This window comes from Macrosteles quadrilineatus, unplaced genomic scaffold, assembly GCF_028750875.1.
Source record: "Macrosteles quadrilineatus isolate MER2022 unplaced genomic scaffold, UCM_ALF_1.0 Scaffold_2__2_contigs__length_208266976, whole genome shotgun sequence".
In the NCBI taxonomy this organism is placed as follows: Eukaryota; Metazoa; Arthropoda; class Insecta; order Hemiptera; family Cicadellidae; genus Macrosteles; species Macrosteles quadrilineatus.
Genome location: NW_026542595.1, coordinates 194505634 through 194532394, shown reverse-complemented (window position 1 = coordinate 194532394; position 26761 = coordinate 194505634). Strand labels below are relative to the sequence as shown.

Below are 26761 nucleotides of genomic sequence, written 5' to 3'. Positions count from 1 at the left end.
GCCACCAGTTCACCGACAGAGGCGATCGACCGCGAAACCGAGAGAAAAGAAACAGAAGACCGATGTTTCGGCGATTCGGTTCAGTGGCGGTAGATGCAACGGTACAGACGGAAACGGAAATGCCGAAAACAGCTGATGCAAATTGTTGAAAGAAACCAGCGAACACATAACAAAATAGAAGCGCTACTCGGAAAGCAGGAGCGTGGCAGTCTGACTAGCCGACGAAACGGACAAAGATGGCGGCGCTAGCCTAGTCCCGGCGTCTGCAACGCGCTGGTCGTCTGCTATGCTTCGAGTCAGTGTTGTTTACATAGGCTTTGTTTCAATGTAAAAATACTTTTGTATAAAAATTACTTAGGTTTTTCTGGAAGTACATTGTCGTATTAGTATATTGTTGGAAATGTCTTAAAGTAAATCGATTGTTTTTACCGTAGTAAATTGATTTTTTTTATCGCGGAGAAATGTTTGTTTACAAATATATATCTGTTTAAAAAACATCTTTGTTCACATTATAAATCTGTCATATTGGTGTTATTTTATTTCTTGTGTCACGACAAACAAGATTGGCATTTTGAACGACATTTTTAACGTCTTATTAACGATGTTAGCATACGTTTTAAAAATAAACATCACCATAAAGACTATTGTGTGTAAAAATTTTAAAATGCATGGAACTGTTAACAATAAACCTACCAATAAGCCATAACAATTTCAGAAAGATTGGCTGAATAGTTTGTTTACTATTAAATTTTAAACTTCAGTGTTAGTGCAGAGTTTCTTAAAAATCGGTACTTTTTAGGATCTTTCAACTATATAAATTTTTCTGGTAAACGGATTTTTTTTTCATTGTTACCACGTACAATGTATTTAAACCAGATTATATTTAATTTTTGTCTCAACAAAACCTGATAATTCATCTCAAGAGATATTTAGGCTCAAACTCGAGTGCACATATTTATTTCCCCGACAGTAGTCCCGGCGTGTGAAGCGCGCTAGTCGTCTGCTATGCTTGATGAGAATAGTGCAGATAAAGTTAATGATATTAGTGTAAAGGAAAACAATGTAATTGAGGACTTGACGAACAGAGTACTTGGACAATGTGTAGGTGTAAATTTGTTTCCAAATAGTACACATTTCTCAGGATATGAAACAATATGGACAAAAATCATTTTTGTTTAGTAACTAATTAAAATTATTGCTCAAAAATATTCCAATGTTAGAGTTCCCTACTACTGTAAAATAAGTAACGAAAGTCTTCACAAAAATAAAATCAGGCAACATCTCAATAAAACTGTAATTTTTCTGGGACAATAAATTGAGTGTAATTTTACAAATATATTTGGGAAGTTTAACTTAACTTACAGAATTATCTTAAGTTAATCTTGGATGATATTGAAAGCTAATTAGTCCTTAAAAAGTTGTGCTAAACGGTTGAAAATTCTACATAGACAATATATTTGAAAATTGCTTTATATATACAATATTACAGTACAACAGTATAAAACATTAAAACACTGCACGCTAAATGTATAGAAGACGGCCGGCGGCGCAGCGGGCGTGGCGCGAAGCAGCCAGCGAAGCAGCGGCAATGGATCCCTTTTGTACCTGATTTTTTAGAAAACCGATCATGATAAAAAATTTTGGTGAATCGCATAGTTAAATTTGGTTATTTATCCACAACTTTCCCGCTAACGAAATTTCTCTGACCAAAAAATAAAAAATTTCCTCGCAATACAACTTTTTCATGTCTGAATTTGAAAAATTAAACTACATAAGTATTAAACATTTTTATAACTCAATTACTATCATAAATAATAATTTTAAATTAACACCATCGTTTTCCTCAGTATCATATCTACAAGTGTGCAAAATTTCAGAATTTTTTGTCAACTATTAATGTTGTTTATGATCGTGTATTTGTCGCAGGGTTTTTAATGCGAACTGAGCTCGCGGGTCTTGGATTCAGGCTGTATGACGGACCAAGATGGCGGATTTGGCCACACTTTCAGTGCATTTGGTTAAACGCCGTGTCCTCTCTATTATTATTATTATTATGTGCTCGCTGAAAGAAACACTGTTCTATGCAGCTCCCTGTTCTCGAGGCGCTAGTTCCGTTTCAAGTAGAACGAGATAAAAATCTTTCGTTATTGTTGTGGGAGTTTCATTGTTGAACAACGGTTTGTTTGAGATCTTTGAGGTTTCTCAACCCTAGTAGTCCATGCGGATAGTGATGAAAATGTGACTGTGAATGGCAAGAAGAAACTGGATATTTGGAACACAGCCTGAGGTGCGTTTTCTTTGGAAGAAAACTCTTCCAAAAGAAATTTGTACAAAATGTTGGTGGACTTCTTGATTGCCATTTTACGAGTTGGAGTTGTCCTATAGGAACGTATTTAAAATCCACCTTCCAGCACATTTCAATATCTATATAATATGCTCACTGATAGTTTTGACGTTTTCAAAAAGGTAAAAATAAATAAAAAAAGTTATGCAATGGTAAATTGGTAATCGATTTCAATTAATCATACATTTGGCCATCAGGCCTAATCGAAATGTTTGATTAAATTTCGAAACAAAAAGCTATTTCCATACCGTCACAAATCATTTGTTAATTGTTCGTTAGTCTGGATTATTGTGAACACACCCTGAATATGATTTTAACGGAATAAAAATGTCTATATGAATAAAAGCTTTTCCTCTGGTCTTGTAACCAAAAACAGATCACAAAAGTAAAATCTTCAAATACGAGGAAGACATTACTCTAAATCAGAGCACTCCAAACTTTACTACAATGAAATACACCACATTTGACAAAGGTTTTAGAAGTCTACTTGAAGTAACTGTACACAGAAAATTCAGAGTCATTGCTGAACAAGTAACGTAAACCTACATACGGAGTCTGATAGCCTTCTAGTTTTGCACGTAACATTTACTGCTCTTTGTGCCAACAGCTGTTTACTGCAGTGCAAGAAGGTCAGCTGTAGGCCTTGAGTGACGTCACGGCAATCCATTGTTGCAAGGTCGCTGACGACATTTGCTGATACTGCGACGGCGTCAGCAGCGGTCAGCAGTTGCTGATGTGGGAACCTGAGTACGGTATGTGATTCAACTGTGACGTTGTAAAGGGACAAAGGAAATCGATCTCGGTATTAGATAAAACTGAAGCAGAAACAAGGTTATGGAAAAGTCTTTGTAAGTCTTTTTCGATTTGGACGAAGTTATTTTCACAGAATTAAAGCATAGATGAACAGTTCATCTATGACAATGTTCCTATATTCTTCCTTTCTATATTGTTTTTACTCCATTTATTTTTTAGTACTGCATACCATAGTCAATTGACTAACATGATATAGTCAATGGTAAGCCTAGTTATTCCATAAGGAAGATTAAATGTTTGTGTGTGTGTTTAAAAAAATTGCAGCAAGCAAAGTCGATGTAGAAGTAAAATTAAACCAATCCTTATTTTTAGTGGTGTAACCTATAAATGTAAACTGATACTATTTTGTTTTGATGTTTGAATAAACCCAGATTTTTATGTAAGATATCTATAAAAGACTCTATATATATAACAGACTTTATTTACAAGACTCATTGTAACAAGATTACTGAGCCATTGCGTTTAGTATAAATTCTTTCTGAATCCACTAGTTTTTTACCTTTTTGAATGGAGATAAAATAAAAAATTGGTTATTTACAGGCATTTTCATTTATTTCAGTTTTAACCTTTGTATAATCAACAATATCGCGAAAATCCTAAATGGGGTTGTATATTTAAAATCGTTTGTTTAATCCCTACCAGCCAAACCACCTTGTGCATAAAGAAATCTTTATTAGTCGATATAATTTATTTAAATAGCCTATAATAAATTTCAACAAGTAACAAAAATATGGCATTGGTCAATTTGTTTGTTGGCATACTTTAAAGGCAGATTTTCTAGCTGCAAATTCGGGTGCGTACCTTAAGATTTACAGTAGAAACAGAAAAAGCATAGGAGGATAACATTTATATAAATTCTCCTAGGGTAAAGCCAGCCACATTGGGCATAATAGGAAAATACCCCTCAACACATTTCTCAACCAGCTCAATATCCCTATTTGGGAAAAGATCAAGATCCCGCAAGTAAATCCACAGTTTACCGTACAGGTAGGTCTGTGCGGTTCTTCCTCCTTCCCGATACAGAATGACGTTCAAACACAAACCGGTTGCCCTTGCCGGGGGAGGAGGGGGGGGACAACTGGTTACCACGGAACCTTGTAATCAGACTACAGCTGCCATCACAGATTCCCCGCCTGTTTAAAACCCAGCAGAATTAAACGTTTAATTTGCTTTATAGCCCGCCTCACTCACTTTCAACGCCTTGTCTGCTCGTACAATTGTCAAAATCACGTCACGACTCAAGTTGTGTTTCATAAAAAAAGGCTGTGTGTAACGATTTTTTAGCTTTGCTTTATCAATGATCTTAGCAAAACCTGTGTAATTTTTTGTATACGATGTTTTAACTTATCAAAATTTTAAGCGCTGGTCTTTTCAACATTTTTGCCACTATATTTCAGTGCAGTCGCGAGCTGGTGGTATGGCACCGAGTTAAAGTCCTGCCAATCACTAATTGCTTTTATCTAAGTCAATGTCGTAACCTTCTAGGCCCAGAAAGTAATTCATTAAAAAATTAGGGTAGAACAAAAAATATTACTTGAAAAGAAATTACATATTCAAATGGAAACCCATGTGAACGTCTCACATAACACGTAACAAGCCGAGTTATTGATGCATGTAAACACACATGCAGGTGTCACTTCCTGACATTATACATGACGTCATTACACGTGTTATCAGCTGTTATCACTAGGACACGTGTAGCTGGTTAAGGTCACTTTCAGGAATTGATTTTCTGTCGGCCGCCCCCATTCTTCTTGCGGTCTCCTACACTGCTGAAATGTTACCATACAGCATAAAGTATTTTAGACCTTTAGAAATTTAAACCTTATCCATTCTGGGCTGTCATTTAAGAATCGTATAATAGACAGTTGATGAATTTTTTACCTACAACATGTTGTATGAATATTCATAATGAAATGTGTAGCCTGATGAATAGTGATAAGGATAAGGCTAGAACTAGAACTATTGATTTAGGTCCTTAAGTCAATGTTAAAGCATTTATACGGTTCTGAAAACACGTTCTGGGGAACGATTTGTTTGTGAGTTTGTAAACTATAATCAAAGTCGTCAACTAAACTGACTACGGCATTTACGGTCATCCTCGATTTGATCCTATCATAATGTTAAACAAATGGTTAATAAAAATATCGTACTGTACAGTATCATTAACAAATATTGTTGTGTTTGGTTCACAATTTGACAGGTTTTATTTTGATTTGGTGTTATGGAAAAGGGGTATACTGTAGAAAAAGGAAATTATTAGACGTGATGACAACCATTTGAAAAAAATCGCTATCCCGTGAACGTTATTGACATTGAAACAGACCAAACCAATTTCTTCCGACATTTATCTCCACCTGGTTGTTTTAAGACCGGAAGTGTAAGGTCAGTAGAGATGGTCAGCCGGTGTAACCGCCACTTCCGGTCTGTGCAATGCTAATTATTTATCACGCTATATGGAGACGCTTCAACCGGAAACTGTTATTTGAGGGCTTCTTTTAAACTAGAACTTTAAACCTCTTACAGGCTTATATCGAACGTAAGCGGAGATCTTCCGGATTACTAAGCGTATGGTACCACTTACCAACCTTATGTAAAAAATACAGTACCGAGTAGGGTATCCAGTTACAATTAACTACAGTATCGCTAAATAGGATCAGGACGCAATGGAGCAAGTTTTAAAGCAAATAAGGATGAAGTATGAATGTTGAATGGAGTGAATGTATTTTATATAATTTTTCTAAACAGCCCCTAAACCGATGGTCAATGACAGCTGGGATCAGTTTCCAATAATCAAAAAGCTATTCATTTATCTCATAATCAAATCAGCGCCCTTCATGAGGCGAATATATGAGCCTACCCCCGACTAAAAAATCTGTGGGTCTTTTTCAAAGGGCTTCAGAATAGCCAGCAAATTCGTGAGCGGAGCCCTTAGTAATGCACGTAAGGGTAATCATTCACTATATTAGTCCATCTACATACTCCGAAAAGTAGTTCCGCACTTGCCAGTCGTGTAGGCGGCGGATGTACAGTACATTGTTGTGGTGGGCGAAGTCGTGGGTCTGAGTCAAGGGTCAAGTGTCAAATGACGCCAACTTTGACACTCTACACTCTAGATAAACTGATAATGAAATAACCGCCGTGACGAAACGATCCCGGCAAAGATAAAGACAGAAAGATAGCAAACCCACCCTTACACCAAAATTAATGGAGAAAAAATGTAAATGCAGCCTGCTTTTTATATGGCCAGCGTTCATGAATTGTGCCGCTATCCACACTATAGAACAGCTTGTCGAGTACTTCATGAAGAACGCACTACGCAGGTAGTAACAAGACAACAGAGTGTAACTACGTTGTGTTAACCACGGGTGAAAGTTGATGAATCATCGCTGATGGGTTCTAAGAAGGCTTGACGTCATTAACATATCACGTAATGGGACATTGGGATGTCAGTCTCAACAAAGAGTTAAATTTGTTTAATGTATTTTCCTTACTGCAAAGACATAGATCAAATGAGCCACTGTCAGACAGTGCTGTGAAAAAAGTTTGGTTTCTACACCGACTTTAAGGTTGACTTAAATTTGTTCAGGCTCCCAAACACCGACCAAAAGATCATATGAAAAACTATGGGTTAAATGAATAACAGCACATCATTAAAAGTTCATGTTTTCTTTGCCTAGGAAACTGTCCTACATCTGGTCCCTGCATAGCATGCCCAATGCTGTATCCAAAGTCAATGATTCACCTTAACAGCGTCTGTATTGATCACAGCGTGATACTCGTGGGTCATCGTCAACTGATGAGCCTACTACTGATAACAGAAATGCTGTGATAAGGACAATCTTCGCACTATCTTACTTCACGACTCTCTCTAATAATGCTAATATGTGATCTTTGAAAAAAGAGAATTTCCCGGAAAATACCTGCTCTTCCTGACAAAGCTGCAATAAATTAGTAGGCCCTAAATGGTATATTTAGGGTACTTTAAAATGCAATATGTTCCTAGGGTGTATGAAGTTGTAAACACTCAATTTTAATTGGAGGTTATTATTCTCAGTTTTATTGTAATTTTATAGTTGGGTCGAGTTAAAAAATTGTTAGTTCTCGAAAATATTTTATTCCTTTATATGCAACAATGTGTTTTCTGAATGAATACAAAATACAGTATTATTGTAATGGAAGCCCTAAAAACTAATTCAAAATTTTTACAATTTTATTTTGTTGCTTAACTATTACATTTGATCATATATACAATTGAAAAATACGTTCAATCGTACCTGCATATGCACGCTTTGTTACTTGGTATGGTAATTACGATTCTTGCAAAGAAACTGCATCCATTGAACAAGCCTACAAACAAGTATGCAATTATGTAAAATCTATGATGGTTTTTCGTTTCCATCTTCGTTTATGACTAATTATTTTTAATACTTTTATATTATACGTAGGCCACCCTTTAAACAGCGCGCTGCGGCGGCTATGTTCGTTTGTGTTTAGCATAAATAGAAAATATGAACATAGACATGTATGACTCATCTGGTATCGTTCGATTCATATCGAAACGAGGAAATTCCTACAACCACATTTATTTATTTACACAACCTAACATACCCGTCGTAGCGCGCTGTAAAATAAGTGACCCCGTATAATACCAAAGTAGGTCTACCTTATTTTTATTCAATTTGTAAATCACTGAAATCGATTTTTAAATGCTGTACAATTTAAATTAAACATTTCATTATGACAACTACTTGACACATTTACAATTGCGTAATATAGTAACATTTTAGTCACAAAATGAGAATGATGCAACATGAGTGACTCATTAGAACTCTCCAAGAGTGAACGGAAATGTCTCGGCACCGGACGACGCGACTAGCAACTTGGCACGAAAGGTCCTACCTTGGCTCTCACACCCACGTCACTGCATTGTAACTTAAGTTGCGACATGCTTTTAGACTCAGTGTGATAGGACAGGTTCACGGGTAAACCAAACGGTATCAGCAAACTTAACTTAAATATTGCATAGAATGTCTCCCGTTTTCTTGACAGTAAATTTAACATATTACTTTAATTGGAGGAAACAATTATGATGGGTACGCGATGGGAGTATCTGTGGGTTAACATGGAAAAAATCACAAATAACTTATAAACCGTAATTAAAATAGCAATAGGGATTGTACAATTTTGTTCAAGGTTAAGAAGAACATTCTAAATTTTAATTTAACTCATTAGGGAAGTATCTGGGGGGGGGGGATTGTTCCATTATTTTTAGTTTTCAAGGTCAAATCGTCATTACAAATTTAAATTTAAAAAAATGAAAAAAAAGAGATACCATAGGTTAGTAGGCCTACACAATTACCAAATTTCATCAAAATCTGACAAGTGTGTCTGTAGCTCTGTACACACGTACATACTTCACTTCAAAACCCACTTTTTGTGTTCAGAGGGACCAAAAAAATATACTTCCATCCAAAACTTAACCTCGAAAACAATACCATAGATTAACCATACTCAGGGAGTATGCTAAATAAATCTATGACAACACTTTCTCCATATACTATGCACATCGGACGAAAGTAAAACGAGAGCCTAAGACTATCTATAACAAAATTGAACTAGATTGTGTCCAAAGATTGCCCATTGTTTTCGAATATCTAATGGGTAAATCCATAGAGGTAAACTAATAAACGAGTCGACACAGTTAAACATTTTACCACGTTCACGCTAGAAGTGGGCGTTTGAAGTTGTAACTCGGTCGCCAATGTCAACCTTTGTCACAATAATGTTCCACGACGGTGTCTGGCATTGATGATATCTCTTTATCTCTACAACCATCGCACACTCCAGCGATTGCCCTAATTACCCCAACCTCGGCTACTGTATATTTACACTACAATGTCGAGTTCAATGACTCTTTCCAACATCAGATACGCCACTCTTCCTTCCCTTCTCCGGGAAATCGCTTGTCCGTCGGCTTTGGAAATCCCTTTGTCTTTGATGAAACAGAGATTATCATAGTTTCTCTTTTAAGCCAATTTTTTAGGCTATTGTCGTAGGTTTCGTAAAAAACTTAGACCCAGGACCGATTTTTGTTTGTTTTTGTGTCCCCATAGACCAAAACACCTGCAATTCAAATTCATATAGGATATATTGTGTCCAATTCGCACAACTCGAGTAAAAATGATCCGATTTTTATGAAGTTTGGTACAAACATGCAACTCTACCTTAAATCAAACGAGTTCACAAATCAGTTTGATCGGACTATGGGAACGAGGTTTCTTAGATGGTGTATTCCCATTTTAGAGCCTTAAACCATACTATTTCGTAATTTATTTCTAATCTATTTTGTAGAGCTAAAAACAGCAATATTTAACCATTTAACTTATATTGAAGCTTTCTTGTGCGCTTGAGGGAAAGAATGTGTACGAAACGAACTTGAACAAATCTGTAAGTTTAAAATTCCATATTGAAGAGTTACTCAATTCCCATGGATATTATCTTATCCTATTAAATAAACTGTCGTAGTTACCGTAGCTTGTTTGTGGATATATTGTTTATCAAATTTATTGAATTTCGTTTAGCCTATTCATAAAATCTGACATTTTAATTTAATATCTGAGTGACAATCAAATTAGGCGAATGGAAAATCGCTAAGTCTGCAGGTATTCTGCAGCTGGGGTATTATTTCGGATAGGACAGTTTCAAAACTGCATATTGTTTACAAACATTGCCCAATAGGCCTACCCAGTTTATGATTAGATTAAAATTATCGATTTTTAGCTGTTTTATTCAAAATTTTAAATATTTTTTATTGAGGGTAGAAAATTATAAAACTTACGTACATCTGAAGAAAACTATTAAGATAATTAACACTCACAGACAGATTGAGTATTAGTCGATAGTATTAGTTAATCAAATTTTTATTTGACAATGAAAGTGATGTAAACAATCCCATCATTTTATTAATCACAGACAAATTGAATTTGTTTTCAATTACAAACCGTTGCTGAGCTATGACTTTCCTAGTGTATCAGTGGTAACCTTTAAACCCTCGATTCTGGTGGAGACATCATGAGTAGGCCTATGATTTTATTGATTCAATTTGTAACTTGTTACTCGATTCTGTCATGTAATAAACACACTATAAAAGTAGTGCAATCTATTCTTATTTTTAAAATCAGACATGGCTAATATTCATAAACTACTAACTTAAAAAACAATCCAAATTTTAAAACATTACTTTTTCTTTCGATGTATGTTGTTGCCCTCAACGTGTTAGACAAAAATCTCTAAAATTATGTCGTTCCGGATTTACATTTAACCATTTGGCAATTGCAGATGCAAATTGAGACAAGCTCAGTTTGCCGCCATTTTCCACCGCTTTTCGCGGGAAAGCGAGGGCGGAAGCGGTCGCTTGTCGCAGTTTTCACTCTGATCAGCGAGAGCGTGGCGTCTTTCTTCGCCAGCGATTTTGTCCCAATTTTCCCAACGCGTGTCCAATTTATCAAGCTGGTTTATTTTCTAAAATGGACAAACTTAGTGTAGAGAATCAGAGGACATTTTCTTCTGAAAGTATACAATATTTTCCTTTGACTCACAGTAAAAATTAAATTCTGTAAATGATTTTGCCAATCCAAAATGGTGCCATACTCAGGTTGTACGTGCTTTATACGTTTGCATTCTGCATTTTATGGGTTTAATATAAAGGGGTTGATTTAAAGGGGATCGGAGGGTTAATATAAAATACTCGACCAAAACCAACGTATGATAAAATTATGCAAAACCGTTGAACCAGATCGAAAAGTACCTATATCAGAATAATAAAATTAGACTACGTAGTCATAGTGCTCGCCTGGTTATGAGAAGGTCACCGGTTCAGTCCTGAGAAAAGTCAGTATCTTTTTGATGGTTCGAAACTGCACTATGACCATTGAGCTTCTCGTTAGAAACAGCTGATCAGTTTTAGTTAGTGCTAAGCCTTGGAAAAGCTACGAGGACCATTCCACGTCATTCTAGACGGTTCGGATACCCTCCGTTAGTATTTGGATATGCTATTTTACTGTGTGATTAGTAATAGCAATTTCGTTTCAATTACTTTATTGGCATTTATTGCCACTTTAGTGTTTATTGCATTAGAACTGTGGTAAATTAATTTTAAACTCTCATGGGTCCATACTTTCCTATTCCCCGATCCCTCGGGTGTAGGCTTTCTGCCCATACGATAATCCTATTAGTGACGCTCGGCTGACCTGTCAGCGCTACCCGTCCCTGCGTTGGGGTTGAAGATGAATAAGCGTAGGACAGTGGAGGGGGTGAGACGCCAATGTAGGGGAAGTTAGTGCGAGTTGGAGAGAGTGAAAGTGATGTAGGGTGAAGAGAAGGAAAGAGGTAAAAATTCAGCCATAAGGATCGAACTGATCAACAACTCACCCCATTACATTGTGATCCAATGGTGTTTATAATTTTTTATGTATTCAGTGGCGTCATTCGCCTATTAGGCGGCCTGATGATTGGAGTGTTCAATCTAAATCAATAATCACTTGCCTACATTTATGTAGGCAAATAGTACCTAATATCCACTGTAAAAGGAAAAAAGAACTGTTGCGGAGGACCTTTGCGGTAATATTTATTTACCGTATTGTGAGTTAACAGTATATTGTGTAAATAGCCTAAATGTATCAATAGTGTTTTAGACCTCTCAGTACATACATTCTGTGCTTTAAGTAAACTGTCGATTCTTTATGAACAAATTATTACTAATATAATGGTTAAATTATGGTCAAATTTGAAAAAGAAGTATTTTATTCATAAAAAAGCCAAATATTTTATTATTTAATACGAACTTTTGTTTAAATGGTTACGTTTGTAAATCTTATAAAACAACTAATATAATATATATTATATTGAAGTGTTTTTGTAGGGTTATTAGTGACGATTTGTAAATTTAAAATTGCTATTTTATTTGTATGGAGAATAATACAGTAGACTCATAGTTGGCTTGTTTTGATGATGGTTGTTAATTGATAGTTTAATTAATATTGGCAAATTTGTTACATCTATCTATATATTACTTATTTAATACGCAAGCAGGTTTTTTGTGACAATTACTCCTCCGAAACTACTGAACCGATTGACATGTTTTTGGTGTCATTGGAAAGAGCATAACGTGAAGTTGTGCAGGAAACTTTCTTTTTAGGGAAATAATTAGAGAGTGAGGCCCTGGGGCCCTTTAAAGTTTCGTATTTCTCCATAAGATTAACATGGGAAACAAACATTGTTATGAAACTCCAGCTGTCAGAAATTAAAAGTGAAGAACATATGTTAATTGTAAAATTGTGACAGAGAGGTTATGCAGAAAATCAGGTAGTTAATGGTTATTTGGTGCTATTAAAATAAAACTGAAATTTGTAAACGTACTGGCGACAATGGGTGATGCAGACTACATTATCATTGACAAAGACCAACATGGGCAACCTATTGCGGCTATAAGTGGGAAACATTTCTACAATACACTAAAAGCCAGACCAGCTTTTGAAAAATGATAAAATATTTACAAGAAATGTTGATTATATTGAACTGCTAAGTACATTGTGAGTATTATCATTAGTTACGTAATCTTTGAGTTTACTCTTTTAAACTCATCGGAGTTTATGACTTATTTGTTCTTATATAAGTTATTTGTTTTTAATAACTCATTTACTTCTTTGCGATTGCTCGATTTCGAGCAACATGTACACTAGTTTATACTAAACAATTAATATTTCACAAAAAATCTATATATTAATTTGAAACTGTTTTTCTTTGTGACAGCTATTTTGAGAGAACCGCTGGGCGTAGAAACCCGGTAGAGGTGTCTAAAGAAAGGTCCTGGTCTGTAGATGAGCCATCAAAAGAGAAACATGGAGAATTCCCTCGGGGCTCTGCCCAAGTGGCCTTTAAATTCCCATCCCATGTTATTCTTATGGAGGAAAACGAGGTTTTTGTCACAGCTAATTTGAGAACACGGCTGGGCGTAGAAACTTGGTATGGGTGTCTAAAGAATGAATCAGCTGTTAATATTAAAATTGTATTCAAAGGTCTACTGAAACTGTCAAAATTAAAAGTTTACATTATTATTTATGATTTTAAATGGATTCTCCACTGCATGGCAAGTTTTTTTTTTTTTAGTTTCAACAAAATGATGAATTTATGATACGTTTTAAATGTTTTGTTCAAAAATCAATGCTTTATTGCTCTTAGGAAATTTTAAATTATGAAATAAGTGTGACTTATAAATTTCAAAGGAACATATAACTATTCCTTATCGGGTTAGCTTATACATATTGTAAGGTTGGCACTTGCCTTTTTTTCCTACTTTCAATCACCATTTATTTTTAAATTCAAGAAAGAACGCCTGAGATTAATTTATTGGTATAACAGTTTTTGATAATCGGGTTGAAAATTGTATCATAGATGAGTACGATTAGGATGAGAGCTGTGATCAAGTTTTGGAATAGACTAACTACGGAGTCTATGGTTTTGATAAAGTAGATGAACTATGTCAATTTAGGTATTAAAAAAAATGTGTACACAGTTTTTACTTTGATGTACACATGTAGCTAGGTTGAACAACGCATCTAAACCTCACTACATACAAAACATTCGGAAACACAACAGTGTCATCACATCTCATCGCATTTGCATAATGTGTTACCAATGCTGGACTAGGTTATGGATTTGGTTCCGCAAATGTTCAAGATTTGTGATAAAATTTCTTACAATTATGGTTCATTTGTATCCACGAAATACATGCACAGCTTTATGTGATCTATATGGCCAAGGCAAAACTACCCCATAAGCTAATGAACTATCAAGTAAGAACAGGATAATTAAATACATAGGTCGATGTGGCAAGAGAAGGATTTAAAATTGCTGAGATCGAAGTAAGAATGTTACTGCTTTCTGGAGAATCAGATATTTTTATAAAAAAAGTGATTAAGATTTACTTATAAATCCGGATACAATCTGAATGATTTTCCTAAAGCAGATTGAATTAATGGTCAGTAATAAATATTGACTCTTTCCGTAACATGATAGACTAATTATATGAACTCATTCTCCCATATAGTGAAAGTGGCTTTGGTATGAAACAAACTCATGAAGAAACAATTATAAGACTCCTAAAAACCCCTTTTAGGCAACCTAAAGCCGATAAAAAGAAAGGTAGGAAATATTGTGTTAAACGAATTCATCAATCACGTTTTTTAGGGAACACAATCGTCATACTTATTATTGCTTATCGTCCCTTCATATAACCAAGGATTCATAGTCAATGATATAACTAAGATTTTAATGACTTCACTCTATCCAACGCAGTTAGCTGAATTTACATAAAACCTCAAGATTAACCGTCGATTTCGACGGGGTTCCACTAGTACCTTATTACCTTCAAGACAAACGCAATAACATATAAAGATAGAAAATCTGATAAAAAATAACACTGGTATGACTGTTTTTGTGTCGCGTAGTATATATTTAGTTCTTATGATTCTATCATATTGGTTTGTTGGTCACATAGTTGCAGACAAGTACTTAAACCACACGCACTATCATAGTTTTTTAGACACAGACCACAAAAATGCCATATCTCGGTCATTTTTAATTGGATTTTCTACGTCGATGTGTCATTACGTTTGTGTCAGAATTTACAGTAAAAAGCATTCTTGTGTTTATTTTAAGATTTACTGGTATAACGTTACTACTGTTAAAAATGTTTAAATGGCTGCCATATTAAATTTTAAATTTATAAATTGTAATATATTCTTGCAAAACTAATTAAACTAGCATTAACATTTATTTACAATTTAAAATTTTAAGTAACATGGATATAAAAAAAACAAAATGGTGGCTCTGTGTGTACCATTGATTTACAGGTGCTTTGTGATACTGTATTTATACATTCGTTATTAACACAGAAATTATATTCTAAAAGGTTGGTAGAGAGTTACTTAACACCCTATCGTTCGACAGAATTGTTATAACAAACTCACTACTAGATCATAAATGACCAGAAATATATTTTCATCAACATCATTAGGAGTACTGGTTAGATGACGTATTTTCTCGTCACACAATTGGTATTTGGAATGTGACGTTTGCAGTAAAGATTTGAATAAAACTTGTTCAATATCGTACAAAACTGTGATTTTATTATTTTGTATAAACAAATCTTTCAATAAGTCTTAATTTACGACTCAACGAAATAAACTATGACCAATAGTTGTATCACCAGCGTTGCCTTAGTTTTTGTGTTAAAGATGTTCGCTTATGAGGCTACCACGTAAAATCAAAACAATTCTTAGGTTGCAATTGAGGTCAATCACACTCTCGCAGTTACTTCCCTGCAAAGTGACCCGAGTGACCCTACGTAAGGAATATCTAAGAAATAGCAAATTAAATCCTTGTACGCTAATCACTTATATTTCCTTTACCTTTCCTAGTACTAAACACTGATTCCCTTCATTGCATTATTTGTTAACGGAAGTCCATTCAAATTCTTGCGTCGAATTGTTGTAATGTCAACCCTATCCTTCTGGGAACGTCAGACGTCCGGTGTCGCTGGGGGCAACAAACTCCATCTTCTATCTCGCTCTACCCCCACTCTAGCGCTTGCTACCCCTCAACTGCCAGGAAAGGCCATAAATCAGGCGATTAGCTTCAACAATACCCGGGTAGGATTATGGGACGACCTCCGTCTCCCCGATCCCTCATCTCCAGGCGGTCCTGTCCCACTATTCCCTGTCTCCACGCTCTACTTCCTTATCAGACCGCCATCTTGCATCTTGATTTGATATTCCCCGTTCCACTGTTTCAGTTTTTGTTTCGTCACACGAGCTTTCTGCAACTGCATCGAATCATCAACATTTCTCAATCTATTTGAAACCATTGACATTTTGAAGCGTAACTTATCAATCATACCGAACCATGAAGTTTTCAGGCTGGATGTATTTTTTACATGTGGCGTTAGGTATTTTGTATCTATGTTTGGTTTTGGAATAAAGGAACACTATTAATTAAATTTAACTATTGATTAAACATGCAACTTTTTAATCCTGGATCGGCGTAAAATGTGGAGGATTCCTATATTTTTACTTTTATGTACCACTATAGTTTTGTCATTTACTGTACTTTTGTTTATTAATATTTCAACAACTTTTTGAAGTATGCAAACCAAATAAAACTGGGTGTTTGTAAGATGTTGTGTCACTTTTGATACCATAAAATGGCAAAGCAATATGAGTTAAGTCGAAATCATCTTACTCTAATCTAAACTATCATCAAACAAACTAAAAATGATTTTATCATTCATGTGTGGGTATCGTACATCACTATGGGGGAGAAGTCGACTTAAACTGTGGAGCTAAGCCCGCTGGCTTGCTCATTGCCCATCACAGCAAGTGAGTACCGAAACGGTATTTCCTTTAGACCACCTCACCAGGTAGGTTGAGGTAAAAAATGGCAAATTTGATTGGTATTGACCAGAATATTCACCAGCTCTAACCCCTTGAAACCCCTTCTGGGTGGTCTTCATAGTCAGCAAGGTAAGTCTCCCAGGACCCCCTTACCTTCACGTCTCATGTTGCAACAGTCGCTCTATGATGTGTGAAAATGCGGTCAAACGCCTGGTCTATCTATCCCAGTGAACGCTAGCCAAACCTAAACTGGAAAAATTAAATGAGCTGAGAAAAAGTTTTTTTCTCTCTTCATACTATTTATTTGTATGTTTTCGCGACCAATTTTAGTGTTTACCAATGTCTACGGCGTCAACCGTCCCGTCAGATAAAAATCACCGCCTTAAAACGTTTCGCTCATACTTTAATGGGACATTCTCGCCGATCGTCGTAATGGCTGTTTCGTATGAATAGACCAAATTATGCGATTCGGATAACTGTAATAAGTAGATCATATGGTTATTTCGTGGTTTTCAACTCTTCCACCATTCACTATCTTAAGTCAAATTTTTAGTGAACCTACCTCAATCCATAGTTTTAAAACTATCGACTAAACTATTTTATTTAATTTTTGTATTAAATTCGTCCATTTCCTTTTCCTTCAATGTTTATCGAACCAAATTTTCACCACCCTTCCTTCGTCCTTTTTAAGTTGCGAAATCATCTATTTGACTTATGTGCAATCCGTCCAAAGATTCATTTACCTATTGTTAGGTCTTGAATGAACAAAGGAGTCACATACATTCTGACATACCTTGCACCAGCTTTGCAATAAAGCAAATACACCTCATAATATACACTGGTACTCCAAATGATGGAATATGACAAAAACGCTCGGTTCATCGAGTGAAAAACGTGCCTAGTTCATCAAAAGGAAGGCTTGAGAGTAACAAAATAGTATGTCCATTCAGAATAATAAGAAAGTATTGGCAATATTTGTAGTCTAAACTACAAAACAAAATATTCAGCATGATTGCTTAGCAAACCCCCTCATTAACAGACATGACGGATTAAGTTTCTCTATCACCAAGTCGTCAAAACTTCCAATCGTGGAACAATGAATGAACACCTAGAGAAGAGGTGGGGATATGGAAAATAGAAAATAACATCTGCAAGTTTATGGACACAAACCAGTTTTTTTCCCTAAAACGTGAATTGTTCAGAATAAAATGTCTGTAGCGTGAACACAAACTAACGACATTTTCTGTTTTTCCCCAGATAAATGAACGATGATTGGAATGATATAACAGCAGCCCGTCATTATGACGTCACAGCAATCTACCACAAAGAGAAGCCATCTTCTGGCTATTGTCTCATTTAAATTCCACTCAGAGGATGGCCTCGCGGACAAACCAAGCAGGAGACGTTGGGAAGAATACAAGAGAAAACAATGAAAACGAGGAGATAGGCGTACAAAAGATCGAGGTACTAATAAACGAGAAAAGCATTCCAGAACATAAAAATTTCAGAACTTGTAGAAACACCATGAAAACTGAAAAATTTTCATTTATATAGTACAGAATGATGATCAGAGAACCTAAGCAACTCATACAAATCTTTAAAGTGAGTGAGTTCTGTGACAAAAATAGTGGAATAAGAAAATGATCGTAAAATGAAACCGTCAGATACAATAATTAATTGTCAACAATTAATGTTGTTGAATAGTCTTAAATGTGTTCGTTCCTGTAATGTGATAAATTTTACATTGTGCGCACTGATCCTTTGCATGGATAAAATAATATTCTCCCATCATTATTTGATTTATTAACACCTCCTTACTACAGCAAACGAAAAATGTTTCGATAGTAGGCCTACTAAAACATTTGTTGGAACAAAAAGTTGTTACAATGTAATATGTCACCCTCCTAACTTTTATTTTACTATAATTTTTTTAACGGTATAGAGCTTGTTGGGTTTGATTGTTGAGGTTTATGCCGAAGTATAACCACACGTAGAACCATCGGTTCTCCCAAAGAGAGGAAAAAAGAAAACTTCATTTTACAGCAGGACACTATATCCTCAGATTGACTGAATTATAAGATATAAGTTTTTTACAAAGTAGGCCGATCAATATATTAAAGGAATAAAAGTACTTCACGACAGTGTCTATACACTAAAAAATTACACAAAACAAAAGCAAACGGAGAATATGAGAACAAAGGATAGAGAAAGAGAACTGAGTAAAAGACGAGACATTGACGGATACAGACTACAGGTCGTTCAACTCACAGTCGAGCAAGAAAGAGCCATCGATGTATATAACTCTACATTATACATCGATTTATTATACATAATAAATTATACATCGGGAGTTATTATACATCGATGGAAAGAGCAAGGCTGCGTGAAATCCGACGTGATTGGGAACATAATGTCGTCAATCGTGATACCTCATAGTAAGCTAACACATTACACCTTCATTATGACCACTGAGGAAATGTTTTAGTCATGTTGAAATTCGCGTTCACTGATTCGAGTTCAGATTGGATCAAAACAGAGAAGTCCGCCGCGATACAACTGGATGACCAATGAATGAATGAGGGAAGCGTTGTTCTTGTTCTGATTCTTTAGTCATGATCATTACAGCAGAATGATCAAGGGCAGTTGGGTTTAGTTACAAACGAGTGGTCTTGTAGATTGTAACTACACATAAAGTTAACGATGCTTTGTTAGAGCTAAACGCACTAGGTAGTGCACGCAAAGGGTAATCTTAAAGATATAGATTTTGTATTATTATGGATCGAAGATAATTTAATTTAAGGTATGTTTCTATTCGGTGTTAAGATTCAGCATCCAATTTACTTCTTGCCATATCAAGTATACTTGCACAACTCCAAGTCAATGCATGGGTGTTTAACGTTAATTTAATGTAAAATGAGTATTTGTAAAGACTAGAAGGAAATTTTAAATAAAAAATGAATAAGATGTAAAGGTAACGAATAAGTGAACTCTATAGCAAACACGAAATATGCCAAAATATCCTAGCCAAATAGTCAGTAACTGATATCCTGATTTATAGCAAACACGAAATATCCCAAAATATCCTAGCCAAATAGTCAGCAACTGATATCCTGATTTATGGCAAACACGAAATATCCCAAAATATCCTAACCAAATAGTCAGTAACTGATATCCTGATTTATATCAAACACGAAATATCCCAAAATATCCTAGCCAAATAGTCAGTAACTGATATCTTGATTTATAGCAAACACTAAATATCCCAAAATATCCTAGCCAAATAGTCAGTAACTGATGATATCCTGTAATCAGAAACAGACGAAAGATTCAAAACTGACAGTACATTTACAGTGGTAACAGTATACTGTGAAGTAAACACTAAATAGCAACTAAATAAGCAACACTTGCCGTTATCTATCAGGTGGTAATTGATAAGGCTTATCACAAGTGATAACATATCAGGAGGAGGGGAGACATGAATCACGACAAATATTAGTGAAGCCATTAGGTTACGTCGATATAAGAAATCATCACAATAATTTAATACATATATTTTATTTGAAGAGATTAGTTTTACGCGCTTTAGGCGATTTACGATTGATTGTATTGGCACTCTAAAGGTTGAATAAATGATTTGGAACTTTTCATTATTTGGCCACTGTATTCTTGAATAGATGAGAAAAAAGCATGACTCATATAAACTGACATGTTATTTAAACTGGCCATCTTTTCGATTTAAAAATATCAAACCGATATAATTCAGGGCATGCCAATGAATTTAAATAAGCACTGTATTGAAAAACGACAATATTATACCTACTTACAGGCAATGTTGGAACGATGAATATTTTGACTGACTAAATGAATAAAGTTCATTTTGGCTAAGTAAATAATGTTATAGTAGGTTATTTTCTTATTCATAAAGGACAACTCGTCATTACAATTTCGAATTGTCATGAAGTGGTAAAATCGTGCTTACTGATCTGAAGTAGCCATAGTCCTAGGCCTAATACTGTAGTGAAGTAAGAAAATTCACTAAACACTATAGGTCTCGCCACCCTAAGTTGAGGCAGCCCAGACGGACGGGCAGGGTCATTATCGGCCGGTCCCGCCCGACCCTTTATAATCCGATTAGTGACACTTCCGTGAACGCTCTAGTTCCATAATTGTCATTAACAAAGTTAAAAACCGATGTATAAATTTAGTCTTTTACATTAATAACGTCGATTTAACAAACATTTCCGTTTTTGTCCCATCAAAATCGGACAATGTTTACGGTTTGTGAGCTATAAACAAAAAACAAAGTAGTGTAGATCCCAAAATCCAAAAACCGTAAACATTGTCCGATTTTGATGGGACAAAAACGGAAATGTTTGTTAAATCGACGTTATTAATGTAAAAGACTAAATTTATACATCGGTTTTTAACTTTGTTAATGACAATTATGGAACTAGAGCGTTCACGGAAGTGTCACTAATCGGATTATAAAGGGTCGGGCGGGACCGGCCGATAATGACCCTGCCCGTCCGTCTGGGCTGCCTCAACTTTTAGGGTGGCGAGACCTATAGAAGTAGTGGTGAAATTGTTCTTGGAAATACCCATACCTATAACATTATTACTTTCAACACATTTTGGTTGTTTTATTATTGTGCGGTCACACTCAACAACGTCTCAAATCCTAGAACTCTACTATTATCCAACACCGGCAAACAAAGGAATCTGGCGTTGACAAGGTAAGTGGTGAAAACGTAATTTTTTACTCGGCTGACATAATATGATCGGCGCCATATTTCTTTTCTGCAACAACAATAACCCATTAGTTCCGGGGAATCAACAAGATGGCGACAAATGTCAGCTGATCTTTGTGAGACGAAATGTCAGCTGGTCGATCAGTGCGTTGCTCTCACAACTATCTGGTATCACTGACCTTCACAAAAACACCGTGAAATTTTTGATTGTTGAATTTATTCGTAAGACCTAAACATAGAACTGTGTTATCTAAAAATATTGAGTAAATTTGAACACATAACCATTGCCTACTGAACAAATTCGAATTCTAACCGCTCATCTTTTATTGATTCATTCTCAATCAGTGTGTTAAAATTGTCTATCTTGATCAAACTAATTTACCAAATCAATAGTTTTATATTTCGAAAATTTTGCAGCACCAATATCCATCAATATTCACCAATTTTGCCATATGAAGTGATGGTTGTTTATTCTTCTATTGTACTTAACCTTAGAATAAAAAATTGTTGTACTTTCAGTCTGTAGATACCAACAGGTATTCAAGTAGAAAATTAATTGTAGAATTTAAAACTTTCAAACAATTGACAAATAGGCTAGGTTTAGGTCCTTCAGTAACATTTTTTTATATATATTGAAATTTACGGCTTTGAATGATTTATAATATTAAATTAATCTATTTCACCATTAGTGAAACATTAATCTAACTATAGGGACATCTATTGAATTGTACCAACAATTTGACGAAACTTTGATATCCGACTCCATCGGATTATCGAATTTAAAGTATCAATTCGATCAAAAACCAAACCAGAATTTTTAACTATTGTGACTGTGGATAATACGAAAAGGTCGAACATTTTGGCCAATTATTGGATCAATATTAGATCTGATCTAGTTGGTCAACAACTGGACATTGCGTGAGCGCAACCGGAAGTACAACAATCGATAAAACGCGTCCTTCGTCGCCATTGGCCGATATCTCACATCCGGCTACGAACTGTACCAATTGCATTGAATATTGCATTCTTTGTTTTGAATGAAAAAATACTCTCAATAAATATGTGGCGTAATATCGTATGTTTAATCAATGGGCGTTTAAAGCAGGGAACGACCATTGCCTTCAGAGGTGGCTATGGTACGACATCGCGTAAGTTTTTAATAAATTATCACATAAAATATTGAATGTTATTATAATACTATAATTTTGTAAATGGCGATTGCCGTAGAAATAAATAAATACTGCATCTTTTGCGGTATCTTACCAACTATTCATAATAATTAATGGCCTATCAATGTTCCAAACATTTCTTGGATGATAACGCTCATCAGAATATGTTTTTTAAGTTAATAATGGTATTTTCAATATTGATGGAGACGACATTGAAGGAATTTTAACGTAAATATGAATTAAAGTAATGGAGTGCGATGATTAGTGCAGATTTGTTGTTTACTGGGATGTTCTCTATCCAAAACCACAGCCGTCCAAAATTCCCACAAATGTTGAATACTTGTTTACACATTAGCAAACTACACTTTCATTTCATCATTAATTCAATGTATAAATGAGATACACATCCCTAAGAGAAAGCTGAGTTGAAAAGATCCTGTCTTTTACAACGCCAAAGAATGAGATCTGTCTCTTTGATACAATGGCAAGGTACACTTCCTGCTGAAGGTCGGGGCAGAGCTACCTGGCGTTCAAAAGAGGGTTGGGGCGGAGGAGTATCTATTTTGTAGCAGAGCCTTTTCTTTTGTCGTCTGCCGACGGTCGACAGGTGAGCTAGGAAGGGTGTCTGAGGAAGACGACGCTTGGGGACGAATATAACAGGGGGAGATAAAAAGTCAGCACTACTTTTGAAAATCATTTTAAATGAATTGTTAAATAAATACTGAGTTATGTTAACAACGATATCCGGACATTAACGTAACGGTTTGTGATAAACATGTTAGATGGTACAAATATCGCTTCCAGAAGCTAGAAATCCCCCTGAAAACCCCCCAATCCTAAGATTAGGTATACTTCTAGGTAAAAAGTTAGTAAAGTATGATGTTATATCACGTTTCCGAACTCCGAGTAACATGTCAACGATAAAATTTGTTGTACAGTACAGTAGTATGCTACCTCCTCGGACAATTTAAATCATTAAACATACCAAATACAATTTAAGGTTACAAATTAACTAGGTAAATAAACAATGATCACGGTAACCATTTTAATTTGTTAAATTTTGTATTTTTTACTAATTTCAAACTTTTTGTTTCTCTTAGGACGCTATTTGGTTGTATGTCCAAATTTGAGATTGGTTCGTTCAGGTTCATCCCATTGATCGATAGTCAATTTCTGAGTTGCCATTTTACAACATAGATTAACCACGCATAAGCAATTCGACTTACCCTTGCTGTAAGGACTCCTCGGACGGTAATCCCAACCATGGGTGCGAATCTGACCTCAACCCCAGGATCCACGACGAGTTCACCCTCTCTTTCTATCACCAAATCACCCCTCAATATGAAAGGACTCAATGACTTTTCCAGTCGCTGCTTCCTTGTGATGAACCCTTGCGAGATCTCCGTGCCACTCCCCGGAGGATCAGTGGAGTATTGGTACCAGCTAGGGTTAGCATCGGGAACACTCACAGAATCACAAGTCACTTCACAAACACACAAGAAAAATAAAATCCCACTTAACGTCCTCCAGCGTCTTTCCAACGATTTGTTTCTTCTAACCGTGATTTGGTTTCTATTTGGTGTAAACCCGAATTCCATTGTTAGGTTGTGTAATCCAAAACCAAGTGGTGAATGAAATGGTAAACCTATCTTGATGTGTGAAGGTTACATTCTCACCTGAGGCTGGAGATTTTACAGGTATTCAAAACAAACAAATGCTGCGGTGGAACAAATACCATAACTGATTTTTATAAACACTGCACTAAACAACTCACTCCCGTATTAACACAACCCCCCTTCAAGAATGATACGAATAACTTCGCTCGCACAACGCACAGGTAATTCCACGGACCAGACTACCGTCGGCCGTCGCCACGACAGTTTCGAAACAATGCTAACGCCCCTTCCACTATCCGTCCATTCCACCTCCAGTCAAGTCGCGACTCCCACCACTACCTTCCAACGGACGGTTGAAAGTAAAACAAAACGAGTTCTGGGCGGGTCACGTGACTTGGTCACGCACAGGTAACAAACGTACCAACCTCACCTGTGCAGCGCGAATGTTGGTTACACTGCTACCATGGCAACCAGAAACAAAGGCGTCAGCTGATATATGACAACAATGAACAGCTGTTGGTTCGATAGCGCGTTCTAGTTGATTGTTGCATGAACGCTATATATGATATCTTATGGAAGATTTTGAATTACTAATTGTGAAAAATCTGTAATCATATTTAGTTAACTATGAACATGTGTTTATTTGAATTCTGCAAAAAAGAAATAAAAGGGGAAATCGTTTAGGTAACCTTTAGTGCTAGGAACACTGTTGTCATGGCAACGGACGGAAACAAAGGCATAAGCTGATTTATGGAAACAATTAACAGCTGTTGGTTCAATAGTGCTTTTGGTTTATTGTTGCGTGGGTCTTGCAATTTGTTGAATGGAATATTTATTTGTGCAACTAGGGGGCGAAGTTTAGGAAGTTTACACGTGTTACACATTATATGTTTCCTACAGTTATTATAAAGCATATAAAAATAATAAGTCTTTCAAACACTGCACAACCTGTTTTTAGGTTAGGTTAGATCCAAACATTGAAGGAAATGGAAAACGCTGCACCAGCTGATCGTAGTCGAACAGTTAAGTGTTGCCAACATAATCCAAGCACAGGGATTGAGGGATTACGTGCATAAAAGCAAGCCCTGTGTGGAATACTGGTGTTTGGCAAAAGTAAGTAAATGCAGCAATAAGCAACCTTCTGTACTATAATCGGTGCAAGGAAGCCTACTTTGTCGGGTGACTGTAGGAAAAATAATATTGTTGGGCGAAGCTCTTTGGGATCAACTTCAATAATGCAAACTTTCTAACACATAAACTCAATGAAGGCTGAACATATTTTAGCCAAACTTACCAAGGTTGTTTTTGTCAAATGTTTGGACGGTTTGGACGAAACCAATTTAAATGTTTGATAATGGCTATATAATTTAAAAGTAACTCAAAGTTTTTAAATTTTAACATTAGCCTTCTTATGGGTTGCCATGATTGTTACAGAATTACGTAAATGTAAACAAACAAAGAATCATAGCATGTTAAAATCAAGCCACTAAAACCATTATTGCAACGGATTATTGCATTAACTGTCCATGATTATTAATTGTCTACATTGTATAGTCTCCGTTGGTAGCACATCCACACACACACATATACCACTTCAAAAACTACTTTTTGGATTCAGAGAGACCCAAAACGCATGTTCCCACCCAAAACTCAAACTCAAAGATTTGGACAAAAACAATACTTTACCATATACTATGTGTAGGGGGAGAAAGTAAAACAGTTGTGTCCAATTTAGGGCCCTTTTATGCACTGCGGCTATGGTTTTTATCGCGCAGCAAAAGACATGTGGCTGCGAAATTTGCATGCGGTTTGGAACTTGCCGGGCCGCAGGTTTTTATATCAACTGTGGTGGGGAGGAAAGTGCTGCCAACATTAATTTCACTAGTCAGTCCTGTAGCAGTGACTGGGGTGGGTTGGTACCACTGACAGAGGTTGCGGCCCGCGCCGCAGTGCATAAAAGCTCCCATACGACCCAATGTATCCACAGCCGCAAAAAAGCTGCGTTTCCTAGGTCCACTGGACTTGCGGGCCGCAACTATTGTGCGGGCTGCACCAAAGTGAATAAAAGCACCCATTTTTAAGTCAATGTACTTAGAGAACCGCACTGCGGCAGGTGCAGGTGCATAAAATGGGCCTTATGTGGTCTCCTTATCCAAGTTGACTATGTGGAATAAATTTCAAAACATGGGTCAGGTAAAATGACACACACTTTTTCTATCAAGGCTAACAGGCCAGAGAGATGATATTTTCCAATAAAAACACAAAAATGATAGTATTTTTCTTCTTTCTAAAACAGGCAGACAACTTTTAAATTTATTGCTTGGAAAAAATCTTAAATTTTCAATCCTCAAGAAACAAAATCAAAAGGCAAAAGGTAGTTAATAATACATTTAATTAAATATACTGTAACAGTCATACAGTGAAAAAATATAAATAAAATAATGATGATTACACTATGTAAGGGCTGAAAAATCAGATGAAAACCTTCCAAACTTAATCACTAAATCACTTAATGTTTTGTAGAAGATATACAATTATATGTATAAAAAATATATAAAGAATTAAAACATTTCAGTATTGAAAAAAAAACATCCTGAGGATACAGTAGAACCCCGCT

The 26761-nt window shown here is 35.8% G+C and overlaps 1 protein-coding gene across 2 annotated transcripts in view; it reads right to left on the bottom strand.

Annotated features, from left to right (window-relative positions):
• Positions 1–24393, bottom strand: part of LOC128985693 (protein bark beetle-like) — an 84812-nt gene extending 60419 nt beyond the window's left edge. For both annotated transcript variants that reach the window (XM_054405478.1, XM_054405479.1), the window contains exon 1: positions 23755–24393. In XM_054405478.1, the coding sequence (XP_054261453.1) occupies positions 23755–24126 (372 nt within the window). In that variant the 5' untranslated portion in view covers positions 24127–24393. The remainder of the gene's footprint in view (positions 1–23754) is intronic.
• Positions 24394–26761: the final 2368 nt, after the last annotated feature.